The sequence below is a fragment of the Barbus barbus genome (assembly GCF_936440315.1).
Source record: "Barbus barbus genome assembly, chromosome: 14".
NCBI lineage: Eukaryota > Metazoa > Chordata > Actinopteri > Cypriniformes > Cyprinidae > Barbus > Barbus barbus.
This window is the reverse complement of record NC_136742.1, coordinates 7,271,979-7,296,967: the sequence shown is the minus strand read 5'-3', so window position 1 is coordinate 7,296,967 and position 24,989 is coordinate 7,271,979. Positions and strand designations below refer to the sequence as shown.

The window sequence follows — 24,989 nt, the reverse complement described above, 5'->3', positions numbered from 1 at the left end:
TTTTATGATATTCCACTGCTCACAGGTGTAACTGCGCTTTCTTTAACTCGATATCTCAGAACATTTATTAGGATATTGCATCAATATATTGCATCAATACTGATGCAGTTATACAGTTTCCTTTAGCAATAGGGAGGTTAGATGCTCGTCTTCCTTGTTTCCATATGGGGGTGTTTTATTGCTGTGCACTAAATCTGTAAATCTAAATCCACACCTCTGAGTTTGGGCCTAAACACCTGTTCAGGAGATTGAGCTGGATTACTCTAATCTTTATTGAATGTGTCCACGTCACGTTGACCAGGGATTTTCCAACAAGTGAAAGACAAGTGCAGCAGAGACCGTGGTAAAGGAGCCATTACATGTGTTAATAGCAGGGGAAAACACCTTATTAGTGAATAGGTTAGAATTTTGTGATTTTTTTTTTATGAAACATCAAAAGGATAAACAATGCAGATTTATTTTCACAGCCGCCTTTGCTCATATTTACCAAGGGTGCTAATATTATTGGAGGGCACTGTATATTGACTGATCATCATCCAGGACCTTAACTATTTAGTTTTCATATAATTGGGAGGTAGGCCTGTTATAGAATCATTTGAACTTTTCTAACTTGTACACTTTACAGAAAATGATGACATCGAATTTATGCTAAATTTGCCCAGATGGCATCTGCAAAACTATACAGTATTCAAAGAATGACTTGAACTAATTGACTTTAATTTGAGCGCAGCCCAACCTTACATTCTCTACTTATAGGATAATTTCATTTTAGGCCTTATTTAGCATGCTATTTTACTCTTAAACAATACTGATCTATGAAACAGACACACAGAGATTCTTCAGACCTGAACCAAACCCTAGGAACGACAACAAATACCAGCGTGTGATCAAGCACCAAAGATATTTAAAACCTGTTCTGACTTGTGGACGCTCCACGCTGACCTGTGTTTAGTCATAATCTTCAAATGACAAAATATATTCAGTGTGGATTGAATATTTCCACTACATACACTAAAAAACAACACTGATTTAAAATATTTTTCTATCTGTAATTCATTGAAATTATTTTTAGCACTTAATTCATAATATTTTAAATGCTACTGCATCAGGTAGGTATATATATATATATATATAAAATTAGTGCTGGGTAACGATTAAAAAGTTTTTTGTTTGCATAAAATATATGTTCTGTGTATATTATGTATATATAAATACACACACATACAGTATATATTTAGAAAATATTTATATGTCTATATATTCATATAATTTATATTTTAAATAAATATATTTAATAAACATTTTTTTTTCTAAAATATATACATGCATGTGTGTATTTATACATAATAAATATACACAGAACACACACCCAAGCAGAAACTTATTTTGGATGCAATTAATCACGATTAATCATTTGGCAGCACTAATATATATATATTCTGTTGCATTACTTCTTAAGACTTTTAAACAGTAGTTTAAAAGTAATGAAATATGAAAAGCTGATTTGTGCCAATGAGGATTTTAGGCACCAATCTGAACCAATACCACAATGAATCAAACATAGCCTTTACCACAATCCCCCTCAACTAAACTCTTACAAAACATTCAGTTTCACAAATAAGCGAAAGATTTATTCCCTGACTTTCATCAGAACAAGTTGTACAAGTTCATACTGAAGGCCAACACTTCACATTTACGTAACAGCGATAAATCACATCAGTAAGAAAGTCCATACATAAACATCCCAATAAAAACAGATGGTTTTCAGACCATTACAATATCGTGTCGACACTAGTCCACAGGCATCTGTAGTATATTTGACTTAACGAGCTAATTGAGGAATTTGACAAATGACCTCAGGAATGTGAAGCTATGTCTTCAAAGTCTTTATAAACATCCAGGATTTTGTGAAAATTGCACAGGCTTGCTCTTTTTCTATACAGACCCAAACTAGTTCTTCTGTATGAGGAGAATTCACAAGTGAAGACAAATTACTGGTTTTAAATGGAGTTAGCTCAATATATAAGCACGTAAAAACTCATAACCATGTGGTAACCATAGTAAAGATAAAAAATGTGCTCTCTATGACCTCATTTAGTTTCAGTTTGGACTTGCCAATGAATTCCTTTGTACAGAACATCTTGATCAAACAACATCTCCGAAGTAACGACAAGCAGTCTCTACATTCACATCTGAGATTTTACAAGGTAAACCGTTTAGTAACTCAAACTTTCTTCTTCATTCATTTTGCTTCAGTTCATAGAGCATCCATTTATCATCTGGACTCCGGTTCTTCTAGACTACAGCATTGACAGATAGTCTTGTGAACAGACTTGCAGTGTTTTTAAAGCCTGGGCAACCCATGTTTCTAACAGCAAGCCACCACACACCGCCAGGAGAGACAGCCACCGACTGCAGTTCAGAATCACTGAAACAGAGAAAACACAAAATGTGTCCACGATAAAGGAAATGCATTTTAAAAATGTAATTTAAAACACGTGCCAAGTTCATAATGTACTCCAAATATTTGTACACTTATTGACATATAGTCATAAAGGTTTGCAGGCAGTCTCTTTATAATATAATTTCATGCTTTATATTTTTGCCTGCATGTTGGTTGCACCACATGACAAGAAAAGCAAGTCACTGAAATATCCATCCTATACATTACAATACATTTAAAGCATCTTTCAGCTGCGTCCAGATGTGCTAAAGAACACTAACATTTGCCCACACTTTGATGATTTTTCATATTTTTTTGAAGGTCTTGGTTGCCAGTCACTCGGGTGCCAAAATGAATCGCCATTAAAAGAAAAGTTCAGCCAAAAATGAAAATTTGCTTTAAGAAAAAAAAAACTCAAGTTGTAGTTAAGTTCATAGTGAATGGGTACCATCAGAATGAGAGTAAAAATATCAATTCATGTCTTGTGAAGTGAAAAACTGTGTTTTTAAGAAACAAATCCATCATTAAGGCTAGGCTATTTTGCTTTAAACCATAGCTTCTGGCCAAAACACTAGTCTATAAACCATATTAACATTTCCTCAAGTGAAAAAGTCCATCTTCTGTTGTCCTCTCACAACAAAATTTTCCAGCATACCCGTTTTGGAGCGTTTTTGCTTATAAACAGTGCTTGATCTGTGCATATTTCTCTCTTAATTCATAAAAGATCTGTGTGGCGCACAGTTCAAACGAGTACCGCTATTTGTTCCGCTTTTGACCCGGTTGGCGTTTAACATATCTATCATGAGTGACAACTATCAGTTAGACAAAATGTCTTTTATCCAGGGTGTTTGAGTTTGTTAAACACCCGCGCTGCAAAGCACACAGAATAATGCAAGTGGGCATTTTTAATTGTTTATTTATTTTTGTAATCGCGGCTTTGAACGATTATGTAATCGTGGCATCCATAATCGTAATCGCGATTAGAAATACGATTAATTGTGCAGCCCTAGATTATTGTGATGTTTTTATCAGCTGTTTGGACTCTCGTTCTGACGGCACCCATTCACTGCAGAGGATCCATTGGCGAGCAAATGATACATTTCTCCAAATCTGTTCTGATGAAGAAACAAACTCATCTACATCTTGGATCAGTACTTTTTCAGGCAATTTTAATTTTTATGTGTACTGTTCCTTTAAATACACTTAAATCAATGTTTTGTTGATATCCCTATAACAGTGTTGGTGAACCATCTGCACACACTACAGGAACTGCTGGGGGTGGTTAGCACACCCGTGAAGACCTTACGCAAACAACGGCCCATCCTCTGTGCGAACGAATATGTGTGGGAAAGAGAAAGTGTTTACTTTGGTTCTGTGAGTGTGATGTGGACTTTTCACTTTGCCTCTATGTGAATGAAAGAGAGCGTACGGTTATCTTGCGCTGCCTGCAAGTGTGTTTAAAGTGTGTGGACTCCATAAAAGTTGAGATTCACCTCTTATGGCTTGTGAATTGGAGGTGAGGACGAACAGTCGTATGAGGCTGAAGCAGAGCGGGGAGAAATCGTGCTCCCAGATGACAGCTGGAACTAACAGCACTTTGCCGTAGCTGGACAGCAGAAGTGCCTTCAACAGCGGAGTGAATACTAGAGAGGAACCACAGCAGCGCTGCGCCACCCAGAGAATGAACAACACACCTGTGCAAAACACGGCCAACTCTAGAAAAACACAAAGAATACGCGAGAATGAGGGTCAATTTCTAATGATTATGTACATTTTCCACCGAATTCTCATTATGCTAAAGTGCAAAACATATTCCCAGTTTCTCATTCCTGTATTGCAACCGTTTGCATTACAGTAATAAGAATAAGAGTAGTACATGTATCATTTTTTAAAATATTATTTTCATGACAATTACAAAAATCATGTTAAGTACAGTAAGAAAATAATGCAATGTAAATAAGTACAAAAAGAACAAATCCTAATATAAACAGTATTATTTTTTTTTGGAAATTAACACTTATATTGAGCAATGATGCATTAAACTGGTGACAGCAAAGACTTGTATATAGTTACAAAAATCAAATCAAAGCTGTTCTCAATCTTCATTTTCAACATTGATAATAAGTAATGTTTTTATAAGCACAAAATCAATATATTAGGATGATTTCCGAAGGATCATGTGACACTGAAGAAGACTGGAGTAATGATGCTGAAAATTCAGCTTTGCATCACAGGAATAAATTACATTTTATTAAATATTTAAACAGAAGAGAGTTATTTTAAATTGTAATATTTCATATGTATTATTAATGACAAAAATTCTGCCTTGGTGATCATAAAAGACTTCTTAAATAATAATAATAATAATCCTACATATCCTACATAACTCTTGAGCAGTAGTTTATGTACTGTAAAAAACATTTTTCTTTATTCTAAATGTTTTCCCCTTTTTGATTTTATTTTTTTTTAAGGGGAATTAAAGGGGACTAACCCTTTCCCATAAAGCACTATCATCAATTGTAGTGTAAGCCTGCAGAACAGTCAGAACAGACCTTTCAACAGATCACAGTAAAAATACTAGGGCTACAAAAATAGACTACAAACCCCTAAATCTTTCATAATACCTTCATAAACATGCATAACCTCTAAGCTACATTGTTACTCAACTAGTCCTTTTTAATCGTTCTAATTAGCCAGTGCCTGAGTTGATTACAAACGATGATTTACCCAGTGCAGCCAGTGTAAACATGCAGTAAAACTCCCACTCTTTAGTGTAACGGATGATATCAGCAGGGTCGTTGCTGGGCTGGGACCCCTGCAGGAGGGACCAGCGCAGATACGCCTCACACAGCAGACAGAACACACACAGTTTCCAGTGGATCTACAGAGAGAGAGAGAGGAACAGAGGCTGTGTTCACAATACAATACTCGGTACTGTCTGTACTCAGCACACAGTATACAAACTTTAAGCATGCATTTTTTTTTTTTTTTTTTTTTTAAACCCAGTATAAAAGTTTTACTTACATTGATCTCAGTGTTGAAGAGGATATGTCTAAAGGCCTGGATTTTGCATAAAGTGGCATCTATCAGAACAATAACTGGGTCATATTCAATGTATTTGTCAGCTGGCTTCTTGCATGAACTCTGTAGAGAAAAAAACAACAACCCTACATCAGTTAGTTTCAGTTTTGAATGACAGTTTATGAACAGCAATGCATGTTAGCTTATACACTGATTTTATCATTTGTATATGCATATTTTTTCATTAAATTTTTAACGTAGGCTACTTACATTATGCTGAAAGCCATTAAAAGTTTATTATTATTATTTATTTTTTAAAGGTGTCAATAACGGGACCGTATTTGTTGTAAATGACAACAAATAATTTTTTTTTCTGGGCAATACTGGTGAAAATGTAGAACTTTTTTTCCAGTCAAAAAAGAGAAAGTAATAGAGAAATAAATGCAGCCGTGCTCTTCACTGTATATGCATTAGTACCTCAGGCCTTGCGAGCATGCTTACCACAACAGGACAGAGAAAACAAACTACACTTGACTTTTTGAACTTGATGCACTCACACAAATGGTGATCTTCAGTATTCCGTTGCTGTAATCTCGATGCAGTTCGTCTGCAACTTCGTTACACTCGACGCATTTAAACAGTCCGGGTGCCATTCTCCATACGACACGACAGCATGAAAACACGCCTACTGCTTCCTGAACCTCCATGAGGGGCGGGGCTTACCAGGCTACTGACGGGAAATGTAGTTCTTTTCCTCTGCGTCGCCACTGCCGGAAGCAGGGATTTAGTTCCACGCAACTACATTACCCAGACTTCACCACTCCTCACCTGCTCATAACATTACTCACAACATGGCACCTGCTGGCGGGGGAGTTGTGCTGGCGGCTCTGTCGCTGCTGTACTCATGCGGAGCTATTTTATCCAGCGAGTATTTCTCCACCTTGACCTTTTTCAACAGCGACCTTCACAAGCACGGCTGCAGCTCTCCGGCCGAGTGGGAGGAGTATGCGGCGGACTGCGGTGAGCTTCTGCCACGTCCTGATGTATATACTGTGCATCTGATTCACTCTCTTCCGCAGTGACACGAGCTTGCCGGGATCATGCATGCGGAGACTCAGATCATACAGGAGAAACTCGCATCATGCATGCAGCAACTCATGTCATACAAGCAAAAAACTCTAAAAATGCTTGTAGAAACTCAAGCAGATCATGCATGCGCTTCTAATTGCTAAATAAACATGCACCAATATTTTTTTTATTGAGTGCCACTGAGTTCAAGATTGCTTTTAGCAGATGGAGATGATCGTGGTTTTCTTTGAAGTAACTTAAATGAGTGCCATGAAAATACAAATAGCAAGAGTCCGCTGTTTTCAATAGTAACAATAACTATAGGAAGTAAATATGGCATTTTTTCAAATTACTATGGCATGACTTGGTCTTCTGTTTCAGGTTGTGTTTTGATCCAAAGGAGCCTTGAAATACAATCCTAGTAACACATAATGAAAGAACACAATGTACTAACTCAAGTGATCCATAGAGTATGAGAGATTAGGTTATGTTAGGTTACCTTTTATCGGTGGATTGTTTAATAATAATTTCATGCTTAAGTATTTTGTGACCCTGGACCACAAAACCAGTCATAAGGCTCTTTTCTTTTTTTCTTTTTTTTGATAGGATCAATTTTTCCCTAAGATTTCCCATTGATGTATTGTTTGTTAGGATAGGACAATATTTGGCTGAAATACAACTATTTGCAAATCTGGAATCTGAGGGAACAAAAAATATTGAGAAAATCACCTTTAAAATTGTCCAAATGAAGTTCTTAGCAATGCATATTACTCATCAAAAATGAACTTTTTATATATCCTGATTTTTGGCATAAAAGAAAAATCTGTAATTTTGACCCATGCAATGTATTATTTGCTATTGCTACAAATATACCCGTGCTATTTATGACTGGTTTTGTGCTCCAGGGTCACATTTAATGCTTTTTGAGCTAATATTACATGACTTTGCATTATGGATACAGATGTATGGTGCAATATAAAGACAATTGTATAGATAATAAAAAGCAGAGGAAAAAAGACTATAGTGCAGCTAACTATATAATATTCAAATATTCAAGAAAGCAAAATAAATATTGTTGTTATTTAAGGTTATGCATTTAATCAGGCATTTGGGTATTTTGGCACAGATTTATATTTTGCTCCGTAGCAACTAGCCAAATTACACAAAATGTCACACAATTTGTTGGCATCTTTAAAATGCTAGTTCACCCAAAAATGAAATTCTGTCACCTTCCCCTTGTTCCAAGCCTGTATGAGTTTCTTTCTTCTGTTGAGCACAAAAGAAGGTATTTTGCACAATGCTGATTCCCAAATAGTCGACGGTAGCCATTTACTTCCATAGTATTTTTTTTTTTCTCTATACAATGGAAGTCAATGGGTACCGTCAACTGTTTGGGAATCAGCATTCTTCTCTATATCATCTTTTATGCTCAACAGAAGAAAGAAACTCATACATGCTTGAAACAACATGAGGGTGAGAAAAATGATGAAAAAATAGAAATTGGGGGTGCTGAACCATCCCTTTAAAAACCAATGGACAAAACTATGCATGGGAAAAACAATCCAGACTGCATTTGATGCTATCGACGAGGATAGCATGTGTTACCTTGTAATTTTCTGAGCATTTGATTTGATTTCAGCAGCAAAGCCAGTAATAAAGCAGTGATCTAGATGGTGTATTGAACACTCATTACATTTAGTTCAAGCCAAAGTTATTTGGTTAGCCGGTCACATCCGGTAAATGTTTTTTGGTTCCTCAGAGTCAGCTATCCTGCAGTTGGAGGATCCGGACTGTGAAGAGGGGAGCGACCCACCCTGCGAATCCATCTTTTCACTCAATGCAGAGAAAATCCTTGTGAGTTGCATTTGCATTATATTGCACAGTGTTAAAGGATTAGGTCAGGCCAAAATCTAAATTCTGTCATTGTTTATTTACCCTCCTTTTGACTTGCTTTCTTTTGAACGCAGAAGTGAACCTTTGAACAACATTGATTAAGTGACTGGGTTCTGGGGCTGTTAAAATGACCAAAAGCACCATAAAATGTGCTTTAATGTTGTTTTTTGCTGCATTTTGCAGTTGCAATTTCCAGTCCCCATTCATTTTAAGTGCATGAAAAAGTGACACTGGCACATTAATATTTGTTGAGTTTTTATTGAAGATAGAAAGTCATAAAGTGTGTGAGGGTGTGTCAATGATGACAGAATTTTCATTTTCAGGTGAATATTCCTTCAACACCTGCTCTTTAGAACTTAGAACACTATAAAAAAGAGGGTCAAACTGAAACCAAAACCTATCCAGCACAAAAAATAAGGTGTTTTTCTCATCCTCTGTAATTATGGGTGTCTTCACATTGTTTTTGCAACCACTGGTGGGTTGGATTGATTGCTAGAGGTTGACCTACTTCCTGACATGTTTCTCTTTCTGTCACCACAGAATCAGGCAAAGTTGTTTGTCAAACAGCGTCGGTTTCCTTTCGCTGTGGAAAACCAAAATACCAATGAAGAACTTGGTGTGTATCAGCTCATTGTTTGGACTTTGGCAAGTGTGGTTTTTGCGCGTGTCGTGCTCTGCTAACATGGTTTTGTTTTTATTTCAGCCATTGGCTATGTTCTCATCAGAAATGGCCTGTATGATGAAGCTATCAAGCACTTCTCATTACTGCTGCAGGTCAGTTATGTTGGGACTGAAGTAAACATAATGATACAATGTTTATTTGGTGTTAAAATCAACATGAAATGAACATTGTCCCCATTCATAATGAAAGTTTCTGGCCTTGTTGCGCATGATTTATTAGTTCCCATTATTCCAAGTAAAAATACATAAATAAAAAATCGGTGATTTCAAGATTATGACTTGTTAAAAGCATTCACATCCTCGCAGAACTTCTATATCCGCATTCTAGAAGTGAAAGTTGTGAAGGCCATTTTATGTTGAAATATTAGTACATCAGTTGTATACAGTTGAATGAATATCAACAGAAACACTCTAACTAAGGTTGAGTAGTAGTAATGAACGAGAATTAATGAACTTGTTTTAAGCCCTTTTTCACAAAAGAAGTGTCCTCTGTCACCAGGGAGAGCCTGAGCTGGTCAGTGCCATCTATGGACGGGGAATAGCCTACGGCAAAAAGAGTCTGCAGGTCAGTCTTTTGTTTAACACTGCCAGTCAAACGTTTGGAATAATTAAGATTTTTTTAAAAATGTTTTTGAAAGAAGTCTCCTAAGACTAGATTTTTGATTAAAAAATATATAGTAAAAACAATTTAGAAGAACATTTAAATTTTTATCATTTGATGTCAAAGCTGAATTTTCAGCAGCTATTATTCCAGTCTTCATTGTCACTTAATAGAAAGTTCAGGGTAAAAAACAAACAAAACTAGTGCTGTCAAACGATTAATCGCGGTTAATCGCATCCAAAATAAAAGTTGTTTACATAATATATGTCTGTGTACTGTATATATAAATACACACTTATGCAGTGTATATTTTGAAAATATTTACATGTATTTAAATGTTTGCATTTATATTTATAATATATTTAATATACAAAAAATGTTCTTAAATATATGCATGCATGTGTGTGTATTTATATATAAATAATAAATATACACAGTAAACACACGTATTATGTAAACAAAAACGTTTATTTTTGATGCGATTAATCGTTTGACAGCACTAATAAATACACACACATGCATGTATATATTTAAGACATATGTTACATTTATATATTAAATATATTTATATATGATATAATTTATTTGAATATAAATATATGCATGTAAATATTTTCAAAAACATATGCTGTATGTGTGTGTCATTATATATACATAGTAAATATGCACAGTATACACACATATATTATGTAAACAAAAACTTGTATTTTGGATGCGATTAATCGCAATTAATCGTTTGACAGCACTAAAAAAAAAATACAAAATTCAACAAGGACACATTAAATTGATCAAACATGACAGTAAAAGATTTCTTTAAATAAATGCTGTTCATTGAACTTTCTATTCCTCAAGTCAATCCTGAAAAAAACACCATGGTTTCCAAGCAAGAACTGATATCACAATATTACAGTTTTACAGTATTTTTAATCAAATGCAGCCTTGGCGAGCATAATAGACTTTCAAAAACATAAAAATATCAGAATTATTCCAAAGTTTTGAATGGTAGTTTGTGTATGTTGCTTTATCAAACACTACAAATATATGTGCAATATTAGTCATAGCTGTGCATATAAATGAATCTCACTCTCTCTGAAGGACATAAAGAACGCAGACTTGGCTCTGTATGAGTTGAGCAGGGTGATCGCACTGGAGCCCAGCAGGCCAGAAGTGTATGAGCAAAGGGCGGAGGTGAGGAGCAAGGCATTGACATCCTTCACTACTAATGAAGACTGTTTCTAAGGTGTTTAGTGGTAATAATGAAGCGTGTGATTTCAGATTCTGTCACCTCTGGGCCGCATCAGTGAAGCTCTGTCTGATTTGACTAAAGCCATACAGCTGCAGCCTTCAGCCCGACTCTACAGACACAGAGGAACGCTGCTCTTCATATCAGAGGTACACACACGACACGGCCGTCTTATCTGTCAGGATGCACTTTGATTTTGACTTGAATAGATAAAAGCGTAGATCTATTATAGATCACTTTATATAATGTCCAGAGCGGACAGATAGCGCTGGTTCTGTCTGGGTACAGAGTCCAGAAACTTCACGTTTGTCAGCTTTAGCACAAGTGAAGATATCTATTGTTATCCAGTTGAACAGTAACTTGATTGATGCATTATAAATACTACAGCGTGTCCATTTGGTGATACACATTGAAAGAGTGTATTAAGCTTATTTCATTTATTCGTGTTTATTGGATTTATGATAGAAATCTATCTACATATAATTGTGCCTGATTGTTTGGGTGGGTTATGGCGAGGGGGTTTTACAAAACATTTAACTGTCTATAAATGAAATGTATTGTTTGCCCACTGAAGAAAAAAATTATGAATCATAAAAATAATACTACAGCGTGATATAAAAAGAGATAAGTGAGTTTTTAATTGTAGGGGTCATATCACAAATAATTTAATCTTATGAGATAAGGTTTATTGTACTATGAAATGCCGATTTGTTGCATTTAAAAACCGAAAGCTCCAGAACTCCAAACTTTTGAAAGATGTTGTTTTAATTGATTTTATAATATTTACAGATACCTTCCTTTCTCTCGTTGTCTTTCAGGATTATATGGCAGCCATGGAGGATTTCCAGCAGTCTCTAGAGCTGAAGAAGAACCAGCCCATCGCTATGCTCTATAAAGGCCTGACCTTCTTCCACAGGGGCCTCCTTAAGGTAAATAAAAAATCACAGATGTGTTACTTATGTATAAGTGAAAACCAATCCAGAATGCCCTGGTTTAAGAACCTTATGTAGTTCAGATGTAAGAACTGGACTAAAACCAGCAGAAAGTTTCATGTTTAAAGGTTTTTTAAAAAAAAAAATAGAATATATTTACTGTAACTGTCTACTAAAATGATGTTTTCTGTATGCAGGAGGCTATAGAGGTGTTTAAAGAAGCTCTCAAATTGAAGTCAGACTTCATAGATGCATATAAAAGCTTGGCTCAGGCTTACAGGTGAGTTGCTACTGACTCGTGATGATTTTAACAGTCAGTTTTTTCATATGTTTCTCTGCAGAGAGTTGTTTGTTTGTGTGTGTTCAGGGAGTTGGGTGATTTTGAGAATGCTATGGAGAGCTTCCAGAAAGCTCTGTTACTGGATCAGAACCACATCCAGTCTCTCCAGCTCAGAGGAATGATGCTGTACCATCACGGCAGCCTGCAGGAGGCCATCGGCAACTTTAAGGTAAATCAAGTGTGTGTGTGTGTGTCCCAAATGGTGCTGTGTTTCTCTCTTTGTTGCCAAATAGTAATAAAAACAACATGAAGTAAAATAGATTTGAAGTAGACTGTTTACTCAATGTAATGAATGTTAATATCATAACCTTAAATGTTCCAATCAAAACAATTCTTGATAGATAATATCATCAAATCCCACTGTACATTACTTCCCAGTAAATAGTCAGTTTTAATGGGAAGTATATTGCATTGCAGTGAAATTAATAAGAATACAGAAGAATTAATATCAGTTATTATAAGCTTGAACAAAAATACCAGATTCACATTTATGCGTTAAAATCGTTTTAGAATACCTTGAGCCATAGACTTGTAAGCAAATCATTATTTTATTACATTTTCAAGTGATATTTCAAAGTGAGGGACATCTCACAATTATTTTATTTTGTAATTGACAATATATGCTGCTAGTAGAGTCAAAATTCACCCCAAAATGAAACTTCTGTACTCACCCTTATGTCGTTTAAATCCCACAAGACTTCTGTCCATCTTTGAAACGCAAAAGCTATTTTAAATGCAACCTGAGAGATTTCTGTTCCTCCATCACAATATCCATTGCAACCTTTCAGAAAGTTCATAAAGACATCGTAAAAGTAATCCATATGAATCAAATGCAATTTAGGTTTTTATTTACAACACTACATATATAGATCACATTGAATATGGTAAACAGAAGCTCAAAGCACTTGTTTGAACCAATATGTCAAGTTCTGGCAGAATATGATCATTCATTCAATTGTGGTTGTTTGCTTCAGTTGTGTTTTATCATGTTGTCTTTCAGAGATGTCTGCAGCTGGAGCCCTATAATGAAGTGTGTCAGTACATGAAGGGTCTCAGTCACGTGGCCATGGGCCAGTTCTACGAGGGCATAAAAGCTCAGACTAAAGTCATGCTCAACGACCCTCTCTTGGGACAGAAAGCCAGCTCTGAGTATCTCAAAGTCAAATATCTCCGAGGTGAGAAATTACACCTGTATAAGAGTGTTAGCCAGATAGATGGTGTTATCTTGTGACATAAACCAGTAAATTTAGCTACAGCAGTGTCATACATCTTACCGTAGAAAAAATATCGGTTCACGAATGTAAATAAATTCTGTAATAGAAGTGCAATTATTTATTAAATGATGTGAGGCATCAACCTGGTTCAGATTAAAGTAAAAGAAAATAAAGTTGTTTTTTTTTAGTTTCTTATCAGAAAATCAGTACAAAATTAGTGCTGTCGCATCCAAAATAAACGTTTTTGTTTACATAATATGAGTGTGTACTGTGTATATTTATTATGTGTGTATATATATATAAAAATACAAACACATGCATGTATATATTTAAGAAAAATGTTATGTTTATATATATAAAATATAATAATATAAATGTATATACATGTAAATATTTTCAAAATATATACCAGATGCATGTGCATTTATTTATATATACATAATAAATAAACACAGTACATATATTATGTCAACAAAAACGTTTATTTTGAATGCGATTAATCGTTTGATAGCACTAAGAGTAATATTGTCAAATATTATTACAATTTCAAATACATTTTATTTATTTAAATATATAAATCACTTTAGTAACATGATCCACAGCATTTACTTGAGAAAAGAAAAATTCCCCAAACATATGAACAATAGTGTGTGTGTGTGTGTGTGTATTTGTAGGATAGTAATTATATTACATGAAAAATCTCAATTTGATTTCACCCCTTTAGTAAAAGGTGTGAAGTATTTAGATAATGATTTGGAGTTGAAATATGCCTCTGTTTGTCTCTCATGTAATAGAATACTCCCGTTATTTACACTCTCATCTGGATGTACCGGTAGCGGAGTATAATGTTGATCAGGATTTGCCTGGAAACTTTAAAAACCACTGGGCAAAAAATCTTCCCTTCCTCATCGAGGATTATGAAGAACAGCCTGGTCTTCAGCCTCATATTAAGTGAGTTTAGATGCAGTGTTTTGGGGCATCATAGGCACATTAAATGTATATTTATGAATAACGAGGTAATTAGTATGTTTTTGCATGTTGTAACTTTCTTATATTCCCTGCTTGTTTTGTGATTGTAGAGATGTTCTACCTCAGAACTTTGACAGTTACTCTGCTGAAGTTCAGAAGCTGATCTGTACAGCGGATCACCTCGGCGCACTGATGCAGTACGACACATTAGGCTTCTTACCAAACCTCAGGATTCACAGAGGTCAGAGCTCTTTAAAAGCACTAAATAATCAAATCATACTTTTTAAAAAATGACTATAAATGATTCAATAATAAAACAATAGCAATAACACGTGGTGCAAAAAAGAACACAGACACTTGAATACATTGTAATTTTACTTTTAGTAATTTTTTTAATTTTAATTTGAAATATAATTTTGTTAAATATTTGAGGTCAGAGCTCTTTAAAATCGCTAAATAATGGTGTTACAAATATAAATATAGAAAAGTTTATATTAAATCATGTGATGCAGCCTTCAAATTAAATTTGATACATTTTCTTTGCACCTTGAATACATAAACAATCGTTAGTAGTAAATATAATTTTCTGGGTTTAATGTGTTATTTTTATAGCAAATATCATGAATTATTAATTTATAAATATCATTAGGTTTTTTAGGAGTTGCACCACAGGACATTTTTTGTAATGTCATTAAAAAGTCAAAAGCTATGATATAATTTTTTTGTTTTATGCTGTTTTTTCTGCATGTTGATTGGACAACAAGTGTTTGTTCATAATAAGTAATGAGCAGTGATTTTACTTTTCTTTTTATTAATTTTACATTTTTTCATCTTAGAAATAACAATCCTATGCCTACTTAATGTTTTTCATTTTTTGTTTAAATTATATCATTTTTATGAGAACTTTTTTCTAAAACAGTTCCATTTTTGTCTTTGTTTCCAAAGAATATCAAAATGAATTGTAATTAAAAAATAAACGCATGCTTATCATAGAAGAGGTGCATTCAAGTTGTGATATTTCTGAATTGCATTTTTAATATAGTCTTGTGTTTTTATTGTGTGTTTTGTGTAGCGATGGGCTTGGCCACCATAGAGGTGATGCAGGCCATGCAGCGCACCTGGAGTAACTCGAAGGTTCGAGTCAACGGAAAGACCAGACAGCTGCAGTGGAGAGACATGTTTGACATCGCAGTGAAATGGAGAAGGTCAGATTCCAGCCAGCGTGCCTGAGCTCTTCTCACGGCTCTGTGGAGGGTGTTACCAGGGCTTGATGATTAATCTTTGCTGGTGTGTGTGTGTGTGTGTGTGTGTGTTCACGGACTTGAGCAGGATTGCAGATCCAGACCAGCCTGTGCTGTGGTTGGATCAGATGCCTGCCAGGAGTCTTAGCAGAGGATTTAACAACCACATTAACCTCATCAGGTACTGTCTCTGCCCTCAACCTGTTATTTGCTCTGTAAAGCGGCCAGGCCTAATCGCTTAAGAACTTTGTTTGACTTTTAAGGGCAGTGCGCATCAAGGATGATCACTAGAACCATGAAGTTTTAATGATTATCTCATTTCTCCACAACCACACGATTTTGTTAGTTGGATGAAAGTTAAAGAAATCAAGACAGCCGTAGATATTATATTTTATATTATTTATATATATTTTTATTATAATTTCTATTTTTCATTATTTATTTATTTTGCTTTAAAACATTACAATAGTAATATTTCTTATTTAGTTTTTATTTGTAAATGTTTGTAATTAATTATTATTATTATTTAATAGTAGTACAAATTATTATTAAAATTATTATAAGTAGTAGTATTAATATTGATATTATTTTATAGCTATATTGATGTATAATCACAAAGTGCCGACCAATTTATGTAGCCTTGCAAACAAGCAAAGAAAACCTTTAAATAAATTAGATTTTTTCCCCCAAATCGTGCAGCCCTTCAGTGTGCTGTCAATGAAAATAGATACCTAACCATTATTAGATAATACTAATATTGCATATGCTAATATTGGTATCATTAATGCCGATTCTGTCCAGAGAAGATGCAGCCAATTTCATACCTCAAGCGTGAGCAGAGTATGAATAGTTTTACTTCCTATTAGAATGCTGCTTTTGTTGTGACGACACGGGTGTCAAACTCAAGGCCTCTGGCCTGTCACCTCATTTCATGCGGCCTTTTTGAAACGTACAAGTGAGATGTCTCATTTAGTGGTTTTCTTGTAAACATGAACTCTTTGATGGATACAAGCGCACTAGTATGTTTATAGCGCTCAGCGTGTGCCGTGATCAGCTGCTACACTCACATCCCACATCGCTCAGTGCTAGTCATATTTCACAGTTATTAATGGTTTTTAACACATAATGTTTATTTTAGGTTCCTGGAATTGAGTTTGAGACCCCAGTTCTAACCTGTCAACATTGGTGCCATAAAATATGTGCCGCTCACACTTGTGGTGTGAAAGACTTAAAACTATTGCTATGCCTGTTTTAATGTTTTTTCTGTTGTTTCACAGAGGCCAGATAATTAATATCAGATATCTGGAGTATTTCAGTAGCATTCTCAGCTTTGTGAAGGAAAGAATACTGGTTTATCATGGGTAAGTCTCTCTCTCTCTCTCTCTCTCTCTCTCTCTCTCTCTCTCTCTCTCTCTCTCTCTCTTTCTCTTTCTCTCTTTCTTTTTTTTTTTAGGAGGCAGAATTTTTTTTTTTAAATATACTGACAAAAGCTTAACACAATTGTTTGTTAGTGCTTCCGTTTACTCATTTAAAGGTGCACTAAGTGATTTTTGAAAAACGCTTTTGACCACAGCATCGGACCGAGTCCCAAAGCACACTTTTTGCCATGAAAATAGCCTAAGATGCTGACATGGCATTAAATAAAAATCTACTACTACTGTATTTTTGATCAAATAAATACAGCCTAGGTGAGCACAAGAGACTTTATTCAGAAACATAACTAAAATCTTTTAAACAGTAGCGTACATTTTATTTTATACCCTGTACATTCAGTCAAACATGTCACCATTCAGTTATAAACCTAGTTCGTTTATTCATTCATTTATTAATTCATTAATTATTTTCTTCAAACACCTTATTTTTTTATTTATTTGCCTCATTCATGCATGCATTCACTCACATACGGTTTATCTTTTATTCATTGTCCATTTATTAATACATTGGAGTAATTGTCATGCACGTTGTTTTTCTCCATCAGGGCGTATAACCCGCGGGGGCTTCAGGAAGTAAAGCAGGCTCTGGAAAATGTGAATAAAGTGGAGGATCTGCTGCCCATCATGAAGGTAACATGAGCATTAAACATGACAAACAGAGTTTTATAGCTGTTTATCAGTCTTTTTAATCATTTAATTATTATCTTTATTAATCATTAACTGGATAATTTGTGTGCTGAATGAAATGAAGTAATCTTTCTGCTTAGTGCTTAGGCAAGGTAACTGTTTCTAGGTCTGGAAGCATCCTTCTCACCCTAAACGTTTATCAATGTTTAATGTCTGAGATATTTTCAGTTTCCAGTTTTTTTATATATATATAAGACACACATACAGTATATATTTAGAAAATATTTACATGTATTTATATGTATATATTTATATTATATATAAATATATTTAATATATAAACATTTCCTAGTTTTCTTAAATATATACATGCATGTGTGTGTATTTATGTATACATAATAAATATACACAGTACACACACACATATTATGTACAAAAACATTTATTTTGGATGCGATAAATCGTTGTTTAGCACTAATTATTATCAATGTTAAAAATTATATTAATATTGAATCTTTTCTGAATTTTTACATTGGGATTCATACATACAAGTTGAAAAGAAGAGCAGTTATTTGCAAGATAAATCTTTTGTAGCATTATAAATGTCTTTACTGTCATTTTTGATCAATTAAATGTCATTGATGTATTATCTTTTAATCTTTTAAATAGTATTGTATCATGGTTTTTACAAAACATTTGAGCAGCTAAAACTGTAACAGTACTATATCAGCATTTTCAACATAATAAAAATAAATGTTGCAGCAAATCAGTATATTAGAATGATTTCTGAAGGATCATGTGACACTGAAGACTGGAGAAATGATGCTGAAAATTGATCACAGGAATCAATTACATAAAAAAAAGAAAATAGTTCATTTAAATTGTATTAATATTTCAAAATATTACTGTCTTTGCTGTAAATTATGCAAATAAATGCAGCCTTGGTATAAGAATAAGAGACTTTTTTCAAAAAAATAAAAAGTTATTATTATTCCAAACGTTTTAACCCTGTAGTGTTTACAGTATATACTGCATAAATAATGTCATTGTGAATGTTTATGATTTAATTTCAGTCTTCCTTTCTTGGATACACCATTCATATATTTCATACGATAATCAAAATGATGTTCACAGAGAACAATAATGAGTGTTAGTCATAGAAACAATTAACACCCTCAACACATGACAGTTAGTCTAGGATTCGGTCAGATCTGTGAGTAATGATATGAACAGTTGATGAGCTTTTGGTAAAAACATGGGCTGTGATTGCTAACCTTTTTATTTGCTTGCTCATAATTATGCTTGGCATCTAACACTTGCATTTGTGTTTATATGACAAACCGCATGAAGAAAGACAGAGCGTCTCTGATGTGCTTCTGTGTTTTTTTAATATCTGAAGCAGTTCAACAGTAAAACCAGAGACGGCTTCACGGTTAACTCTAAAGTGCCCAGTATGAAGGATCCTGGGAAAGAATACGACGGATTCACCATCACCATCACCGGAGATCGGTGAGAATTAAACTAGTCTGAAATATTATCCCTTCGCAGTTCATGCTCTTTGGTGTATTTTCAGTTTATGGGATGAAGCAGGCCATGTTTTTAATTCTCACAGCTTCCATAAGCAGGTGTGTGAAGGGCTTTCTGGAGGTGAAGATGATTAATATGATGATTAATTTGGTGCTTTAGAGAACAGATTCTGTCTTTCAGACACTCTTAATCACACACAGTTATGAGAGGTTTGTGTGCCTGGCTATTATCTATATAGCTCTATTATCTATATGCATTTCATGATATCTAACCGGCTTTTCCACACTGTTTTTCTAAAAAATGAACATAAGCAAGTATGCACCAGGAACCACTAAAATGATAGATAGTAATATGTTATATTATTTACTTGCATATATTTGTACAGGAACATTTAAATATATTTTAAAAAGTTTTGATGACCAAAGTGGTCGTGTAATGACTGTTGGTTGTAATGCAACAAATTTGCATCACCCACTTGAACCTATTATGAAGTGAAAATTCATAGAACAACAGTGTAGTAAAAATGAGCTATAAAAACTTTGTTGTGATTTGTCGAGACCTTAAATATTATGGACGCCCAAGAAAAATAAAATAAGGTAATTGCAACTTTTTATCTCACAATTCTGACTTTTTTTTTTCTCGCGATTATATACAATTGCCCGTTTATATTTCGCTATTCTGATTTTATAACTTGCTTTTGCTTGTATAAACTCAGAATTGCGAATTTTGACTTTATTTCTCCGAGTTGCGAGTTTACATCTTACAGTTCTGACCTTTTTTTCTTACAATTGCAAGTAATTATCTTAGAATTGCGTGTTTATATGTCAGAATTGCGAGATGGAAACTCACAATTGGGAGAAAAAAATCCGAATTGTGAGAGAAAATGTCGCAATTACCTTTTTTCGCAATTACCTTTAAAAAAATATATATATTCTGTGGCGGAAACAGGCTTACATAAAATATCCAACTAAACTAAATTAAACAATGTTAACTTCACTTATCATTTTAAATCAAGCACAAACATTTACTTTAAGTTGAAACAACACATTATTACTTGTTCTTTTAAGTTGTGATAAATAATCGCAGCAATATTTTAATTTAATTTTTTTTACCGTGAATATAAATGTGTGCTACGTCATGCTAAAACCCTCTCTAAATCTAATTGAAGCTAAAATTGTTTTTTTATTTATTTTTTAATCTACATAAACGAATCAGCTTAAGTAATAAACTAGTCAGATGTACCATTTTAGTTTTTACATGTTTCGTAGCGCAAACAATGTATGACGGCTGTTTAGCAATTATTATTTTTTGATTACTTGATTATAGTTTCGAGCCTTATTTTGTGTCTTATGCTAATGATTTTGTTGTTTGTGTGTTAGAGTGGGGAACATGCTGTTTTCAGTAGAGACTCAGACCACAGATGAGAGGACGCAGCAGTATCAGTCAGAAATTGAGGCCATCTATAAAGATCTCACTGCCAAAGGCAAAGCCCTGGTGCTCTCCACTGAACTCGGGGTAAGATTAACATCTGTCTGTCTCTGCTGAACATTGATTTCAAAATCTCCTCTGTCTCCTGCTGAACCTGTAGTGTGACTGCTGGCGTGTGTTCATTAGTCACGTCTCTTGAAGCTAATAAATTCAGCGTCACGTAAACGGTTCTGGAATCTGCACCTGTCTGACCTGTTACACAGAGAATTATGGGAGATCTGTGACCTGTGTGTCTGGTCTCTCACACATTGAGAGACCCACACACAGATATCTTTGCCTGTGTCTTTATATTACTGCACAGGGCGGCACACAACATTTGAATTTCATGAACAAAAACTAAGGCTTAGTGCATTCATTTAGTGTGATTAATCTGTACATTAGAAGAATTTAATTTAGATTTATAAGAATATAAAAGAAACATTAGAATATATTTCTGTTAATTTGAATATATATTTTTATGTAATATTAGAGTGATTTCTGAAGGATCATGTGACACTGAAGACTGGAGTAATGATGCTGAAAATGCAGCTTTATTTCACAGGAATAATGCATTTTAATATATTTTAAAATAAAAAGATTCTATTTTAAACAATGCCATGGTTAATTCATTCATAAAGTTTCCATTTATATTATTCATAAATATTAAAAACTATCAGCCAGTTACTATTTTACTATACAAAATTCACTATTTTGCACACTTATAATTTTAATCAATGTTTGGTAAATCTTTCTGCACTCATTGAGTAAGTTACTGTGGATAAAAGCATCTGCCAAATGCATAAATGACATATATAAACATAAAATATGAAGTTATCTTGCTGATTTTTGGCTGTCATTGTTGTCAATGAATATTTGGATCCATCGGTCCTCCAATTTAATAACTATAGAACACAGACCACAGTCAGAGAGTAACAAAGCAAGAAGAAAAAGAAATAAATAAACATACAGCCTCAAATGTTCACTCTCTCTGTCTTTGTAGGACGCAGATGCTGTGTGTAATTTAATTCTTTCTCTGGTGTATTACTTCTGTAACCTCATGCCACTGTCCAGAGGCTCCAGGTAAGAAAACAAAAAATGGTAAATAGGTGTTTGCTAGGGTTTTAGGAAGTTGAATTAATACTTTATGCATAATCAGTAAAAAATGGCATTAAAAAGGGTAATTGCTTTTATTAGTTTAGCTAAGTTTATTTCTTTAATCCATCAGCTGTCAATACTGACAGGTATACTTTTTAAATGGATTAAAATAGAATGATTGCATGTTTAGAAATACTTTTTAAAATCCCTGTTTTACATTAAAGGGATAGTTCACCCAAAAATGAAAATTCTGTCATTAATGACTCACCCTCATGTCGTTCCAAACCCGTAAGACCTTCGTTTATCTTTGGAGCACAAATTAAGATATTTCTGATGAATTCCGAGAGCTTTCTGACCCTCCCATAGACAGCAAGGATACTACCACGATCAACACACAGAAACTTAGCAAGGACATCATTAAAATAATCCATGTGACATCAGACGAAATGTTGAATAAAGTCGTTTTTTTAGCACAAAAAGTATTCTCGTAGCTTCATAAAATTATGGTTGAACCACTGATGTCACATGGATTATTTTAATGATGCCCTTGCTACGTTTCTGTGTGTTGATCGTGGTAGGATCCTTGCTGTCTATGGAGGGTCAGAAAGCTCTCGGAATTCATCAGAAATATCTTAATTTGTGCTCCGAAGATTAACGAAGGTCTTACGGGTTTGGACCGACATGAGGGTGAGTCATTAATGACAGAATTTTCATTTTTGGGTGAACTATCCCTTTAAGTAGAAAGTTTTGAACCATATTATTCATTTAAAGAATTATTGGCCAGTTGATTGGTTAATGGCCTTTCCCTCCTTGGTTATAAATATACTGTTGTTGATCTTTCATTTTAAAAATACTATTTAAACAAGTATTTCAAAATGTATGAATTTATTTGGTTGTTTTGAAGTTTATTTTAAAAAGTGAATTAAATAATTGCACATTTGTCTTATTAAGAGTCAGTTTCTTGAACATACGGATTTAGCCACATGACGTTTTCAGATTTTTATATCAGAACCGTGTTTAATTAGTAAAATCGCTGTTATTCTTTCAGTGTTGTGGCATACTCTGTGGTCATGGGAACTCTGATGGCCAGCGGGAAAGAGGTGCTGGGCCAAATCCCATCTGGAAAGGTAACATCAATGATTCAACGAGACACATGCCCCTTTATAAGCGTCTATTGTAATACTTGACTCTTTCTGGTTTGTCTACCAGCTGTTTGATTTCGAGGCCATGACTACAGCCAGCCCTGATCGCTTCAGTAAGAACGTCAAGAGTTGGATGAACTTAAAGAGGTACAACTTTAATGAATTGAGTGCTTGTTTTGAGTCCTAGGCGAGCATCCCAAACACTGTTACGAATGCTCATATTCACAAACACTTTCTTCTTTCTCTCTCTGTAACTAGTTTGCCGAGTTGGTACCAGAACCTTCCATCGGTTTCAGAGACGTTCCAGTTAACGAGGACCATGATTGAAGTTCTCAACACAGACTCCTCTTCGCACTGTCCCAAAAAATCCTGAACTTGAAATACCATCAATATAGGACCGTCTCTACTCAGGGCATCTTTGCTTACAGTCCTCACTTTTACATGTTTTTTACATATCGAATATCAGAACAAATTCTTTGATTTTTAGCTTTTATATTTCCACAAATATGGAGAAGAGCGTTGACTATTCAACTTTTTAATTAAATATAAATTTGGGTTGCCCTTTATTATGTCATTAAAGTTCAGCAATTGCAAGCATAATCTGAGTTGGAATATAGTTGAAAATCTTTATTCAGTTATTATTTATCAGTTGGTTTTCATGGATCTTTTTGGTTTTCGAATCAAACCGGTGATTTGTTGCAGAGATGTCCTTTGAAGAGTTTTTTAAGCAATATTCTTCAGCTCGAGTTCCTTTCTGAATACTTGAACACAGTGGGGAAATATGTTTGCTTTTGTTTGTTTGACAGACAGAAGATGGTCACTGTCCACACTGGCTTCTTTATCATTTTTGTTGTCTCTATTTAATGGCTCAACTGAATAATGTGCGATCGGATTCTGGAGATGTTCATGTGACCTTAAACACTGGGAACAGTTGAGCCTCAATCTGTAGTTGACTTGAAGCAAAAAAAGTCTTATTTCATTAATCTTATACATCTTTGACTTTGTTTTATCTTCTTAACGGATGATTTTAAGTAGATTTTCAGTTTTCTTCTTCATGTCATGGTTGGTGCTTTTTGGCAAAGACTTATTTTCCTGTGAAAAAAAAAACATTTTTCCATGAGGGAAAATAAAGGTGGGTTCTTCAACGCACAAAAAACTTGAAATGGAAAATCTGTGACTTTATTTGCTGGAACAGCCACAGTCAATAAAAGCAGTTGAATGAAACCACTGTTGTTGTATTTAATCCCCTTTTGATCTCCTTTTTTGTGGATCAAAAATATAGAAATAAAGGGCGTATGTATTATTTATTCTATTTATTTTCTATTTAAGTTTCTAATTCTCGTTATTCAGTCGTGAATTATTATTGCTCAAATGTGCTGCTGCTGAAAATGCTACAATGACACGTGGTTCCTGTTACTTTTTTAACCAATCACCGTTCAGTTTCCGTAGTCGCCAGATCATCTGATCTGCTGCATGACAGGTTTATCTCTGAAGCTCAGCATGGCTACTGAAGTGGGTCAAAACACACTCTTAGGGGCTTTGAAAGAACTGGTCGGCTTTGGTAGAACATCTTACCATGTCCCCCCCCCCCCCCCCCCCCCCCCCATAATAGGCCTATTATACTGTAGTATGTGACATATGATATGCCCTGCTTTTATGAACCCTGGTTGTAGCCTAGTGGATCAGTTGTTATTTCCGATTTACTTTCAATTTAGGAAAAACAAGGGAAACAAAACTGTGTGACCACCCCCCCTGGATTGTACACTTGGTTGAGCCCGTAAACTCCGGCTTGCGGCATCGTTAAAAAAACTGTTCAGTCAATGTATTCCTCAAAACTATGTTCTAGATGAGCAAATCTTTATCAATATATGAAAATTGTGGGAATTGCACTTAAAAAAATTATCTGGGGAAGGGCTCACATTTGGACCCCCCCCCCCCCCAAAATATCTATACCATGGTTACAACCTTGCATTCAATGGTCAAATATCTTGCATAATAAGAATAATAACTGTTTGAATGATGGCGTACCAGGCAATCATCATGTTTTAAGAA

General features: G+C 34.5%; 2 protein-coding genes across 2 annotated transcripts; one reads left to right on the top strand and one right to left on the bottom strand.

Annotated features, from left to right (window-relative positions):
- Nucleotides 1–1,597: 1,597 nt before the first annotated feature.
- LOC306879998 (protein ARV1-like) lies at nucleotides 1,598–6,336 on the bottom strand. The gene is made up of 5 exons (XM_079433254.1): nucleotides 6,022–6,336; nucleotides 5,468–5,587; nucleotides 5,171–5,324; nucleotides 3,937–4,158; nucleotides 1,598–2,428 (listed from the first exon to the last, which is right to left on the bottom strand). Exons 1-5 carry the CDS (start codon nucleotides 6,169–6,171, stop codon nucleotides 2,301–2,303), a joined length of 774 nt encoding a protein of 257 aa, XP_079289380.1. The 5' UTR covers nucleotides 6,172–6,336; the 3' UTR covers nucleotides 1,598–2,300.
- LOC306879997 (tetratricopeptide repeat protein 13-like) lies at nucleotides 6,280–24,258 on the top strand. Its single transcript, XM_079433253.1, has 23 exons — nucleotides 6,280–6,484; nucleotides 8,292–8,386; nucleotides 8,966–9,041; nucleotides 9,129–9,199; nucleotides 9,606–9,671; nucleotides 10,803–10,895; nucleotides 10,983–11,099; nucleotides 11,769–11,879; nucleotides 12,080–12,162; nucleotides 12,250–12,391; nucleotides 13,223–13,397; nucleotides 14,231–14,387; nucleotides 14,516–14,646; nucleotides 15,478–15,610; nucleotides 15,735–15,827; nucleotides 16,924–17,007; nucleotides 17,625–17,709; nucleotides 19,106–19,215; nucleotides 20,613–20,748; nucleotides 21,701–21,780; nucleotides 22,844–22,922; nucleotides 23,005–23,084; nucleotides 23,196–24,258. Exons 1-23 carry the CDS (start codon nucleotides 6,316–6,318, stop codon nucleotides 23,308–23,310), a joined length of 2,481 nt encoding a protein of 826 aa, XP_079289379.1. The 5' UTR covers nucleotides 6,280–6,315; the 3' UTR covers nucleotides 23,311–24,258.
- Nucleotides 24,259–24,989: the final 731 nt, after the last annotated feature.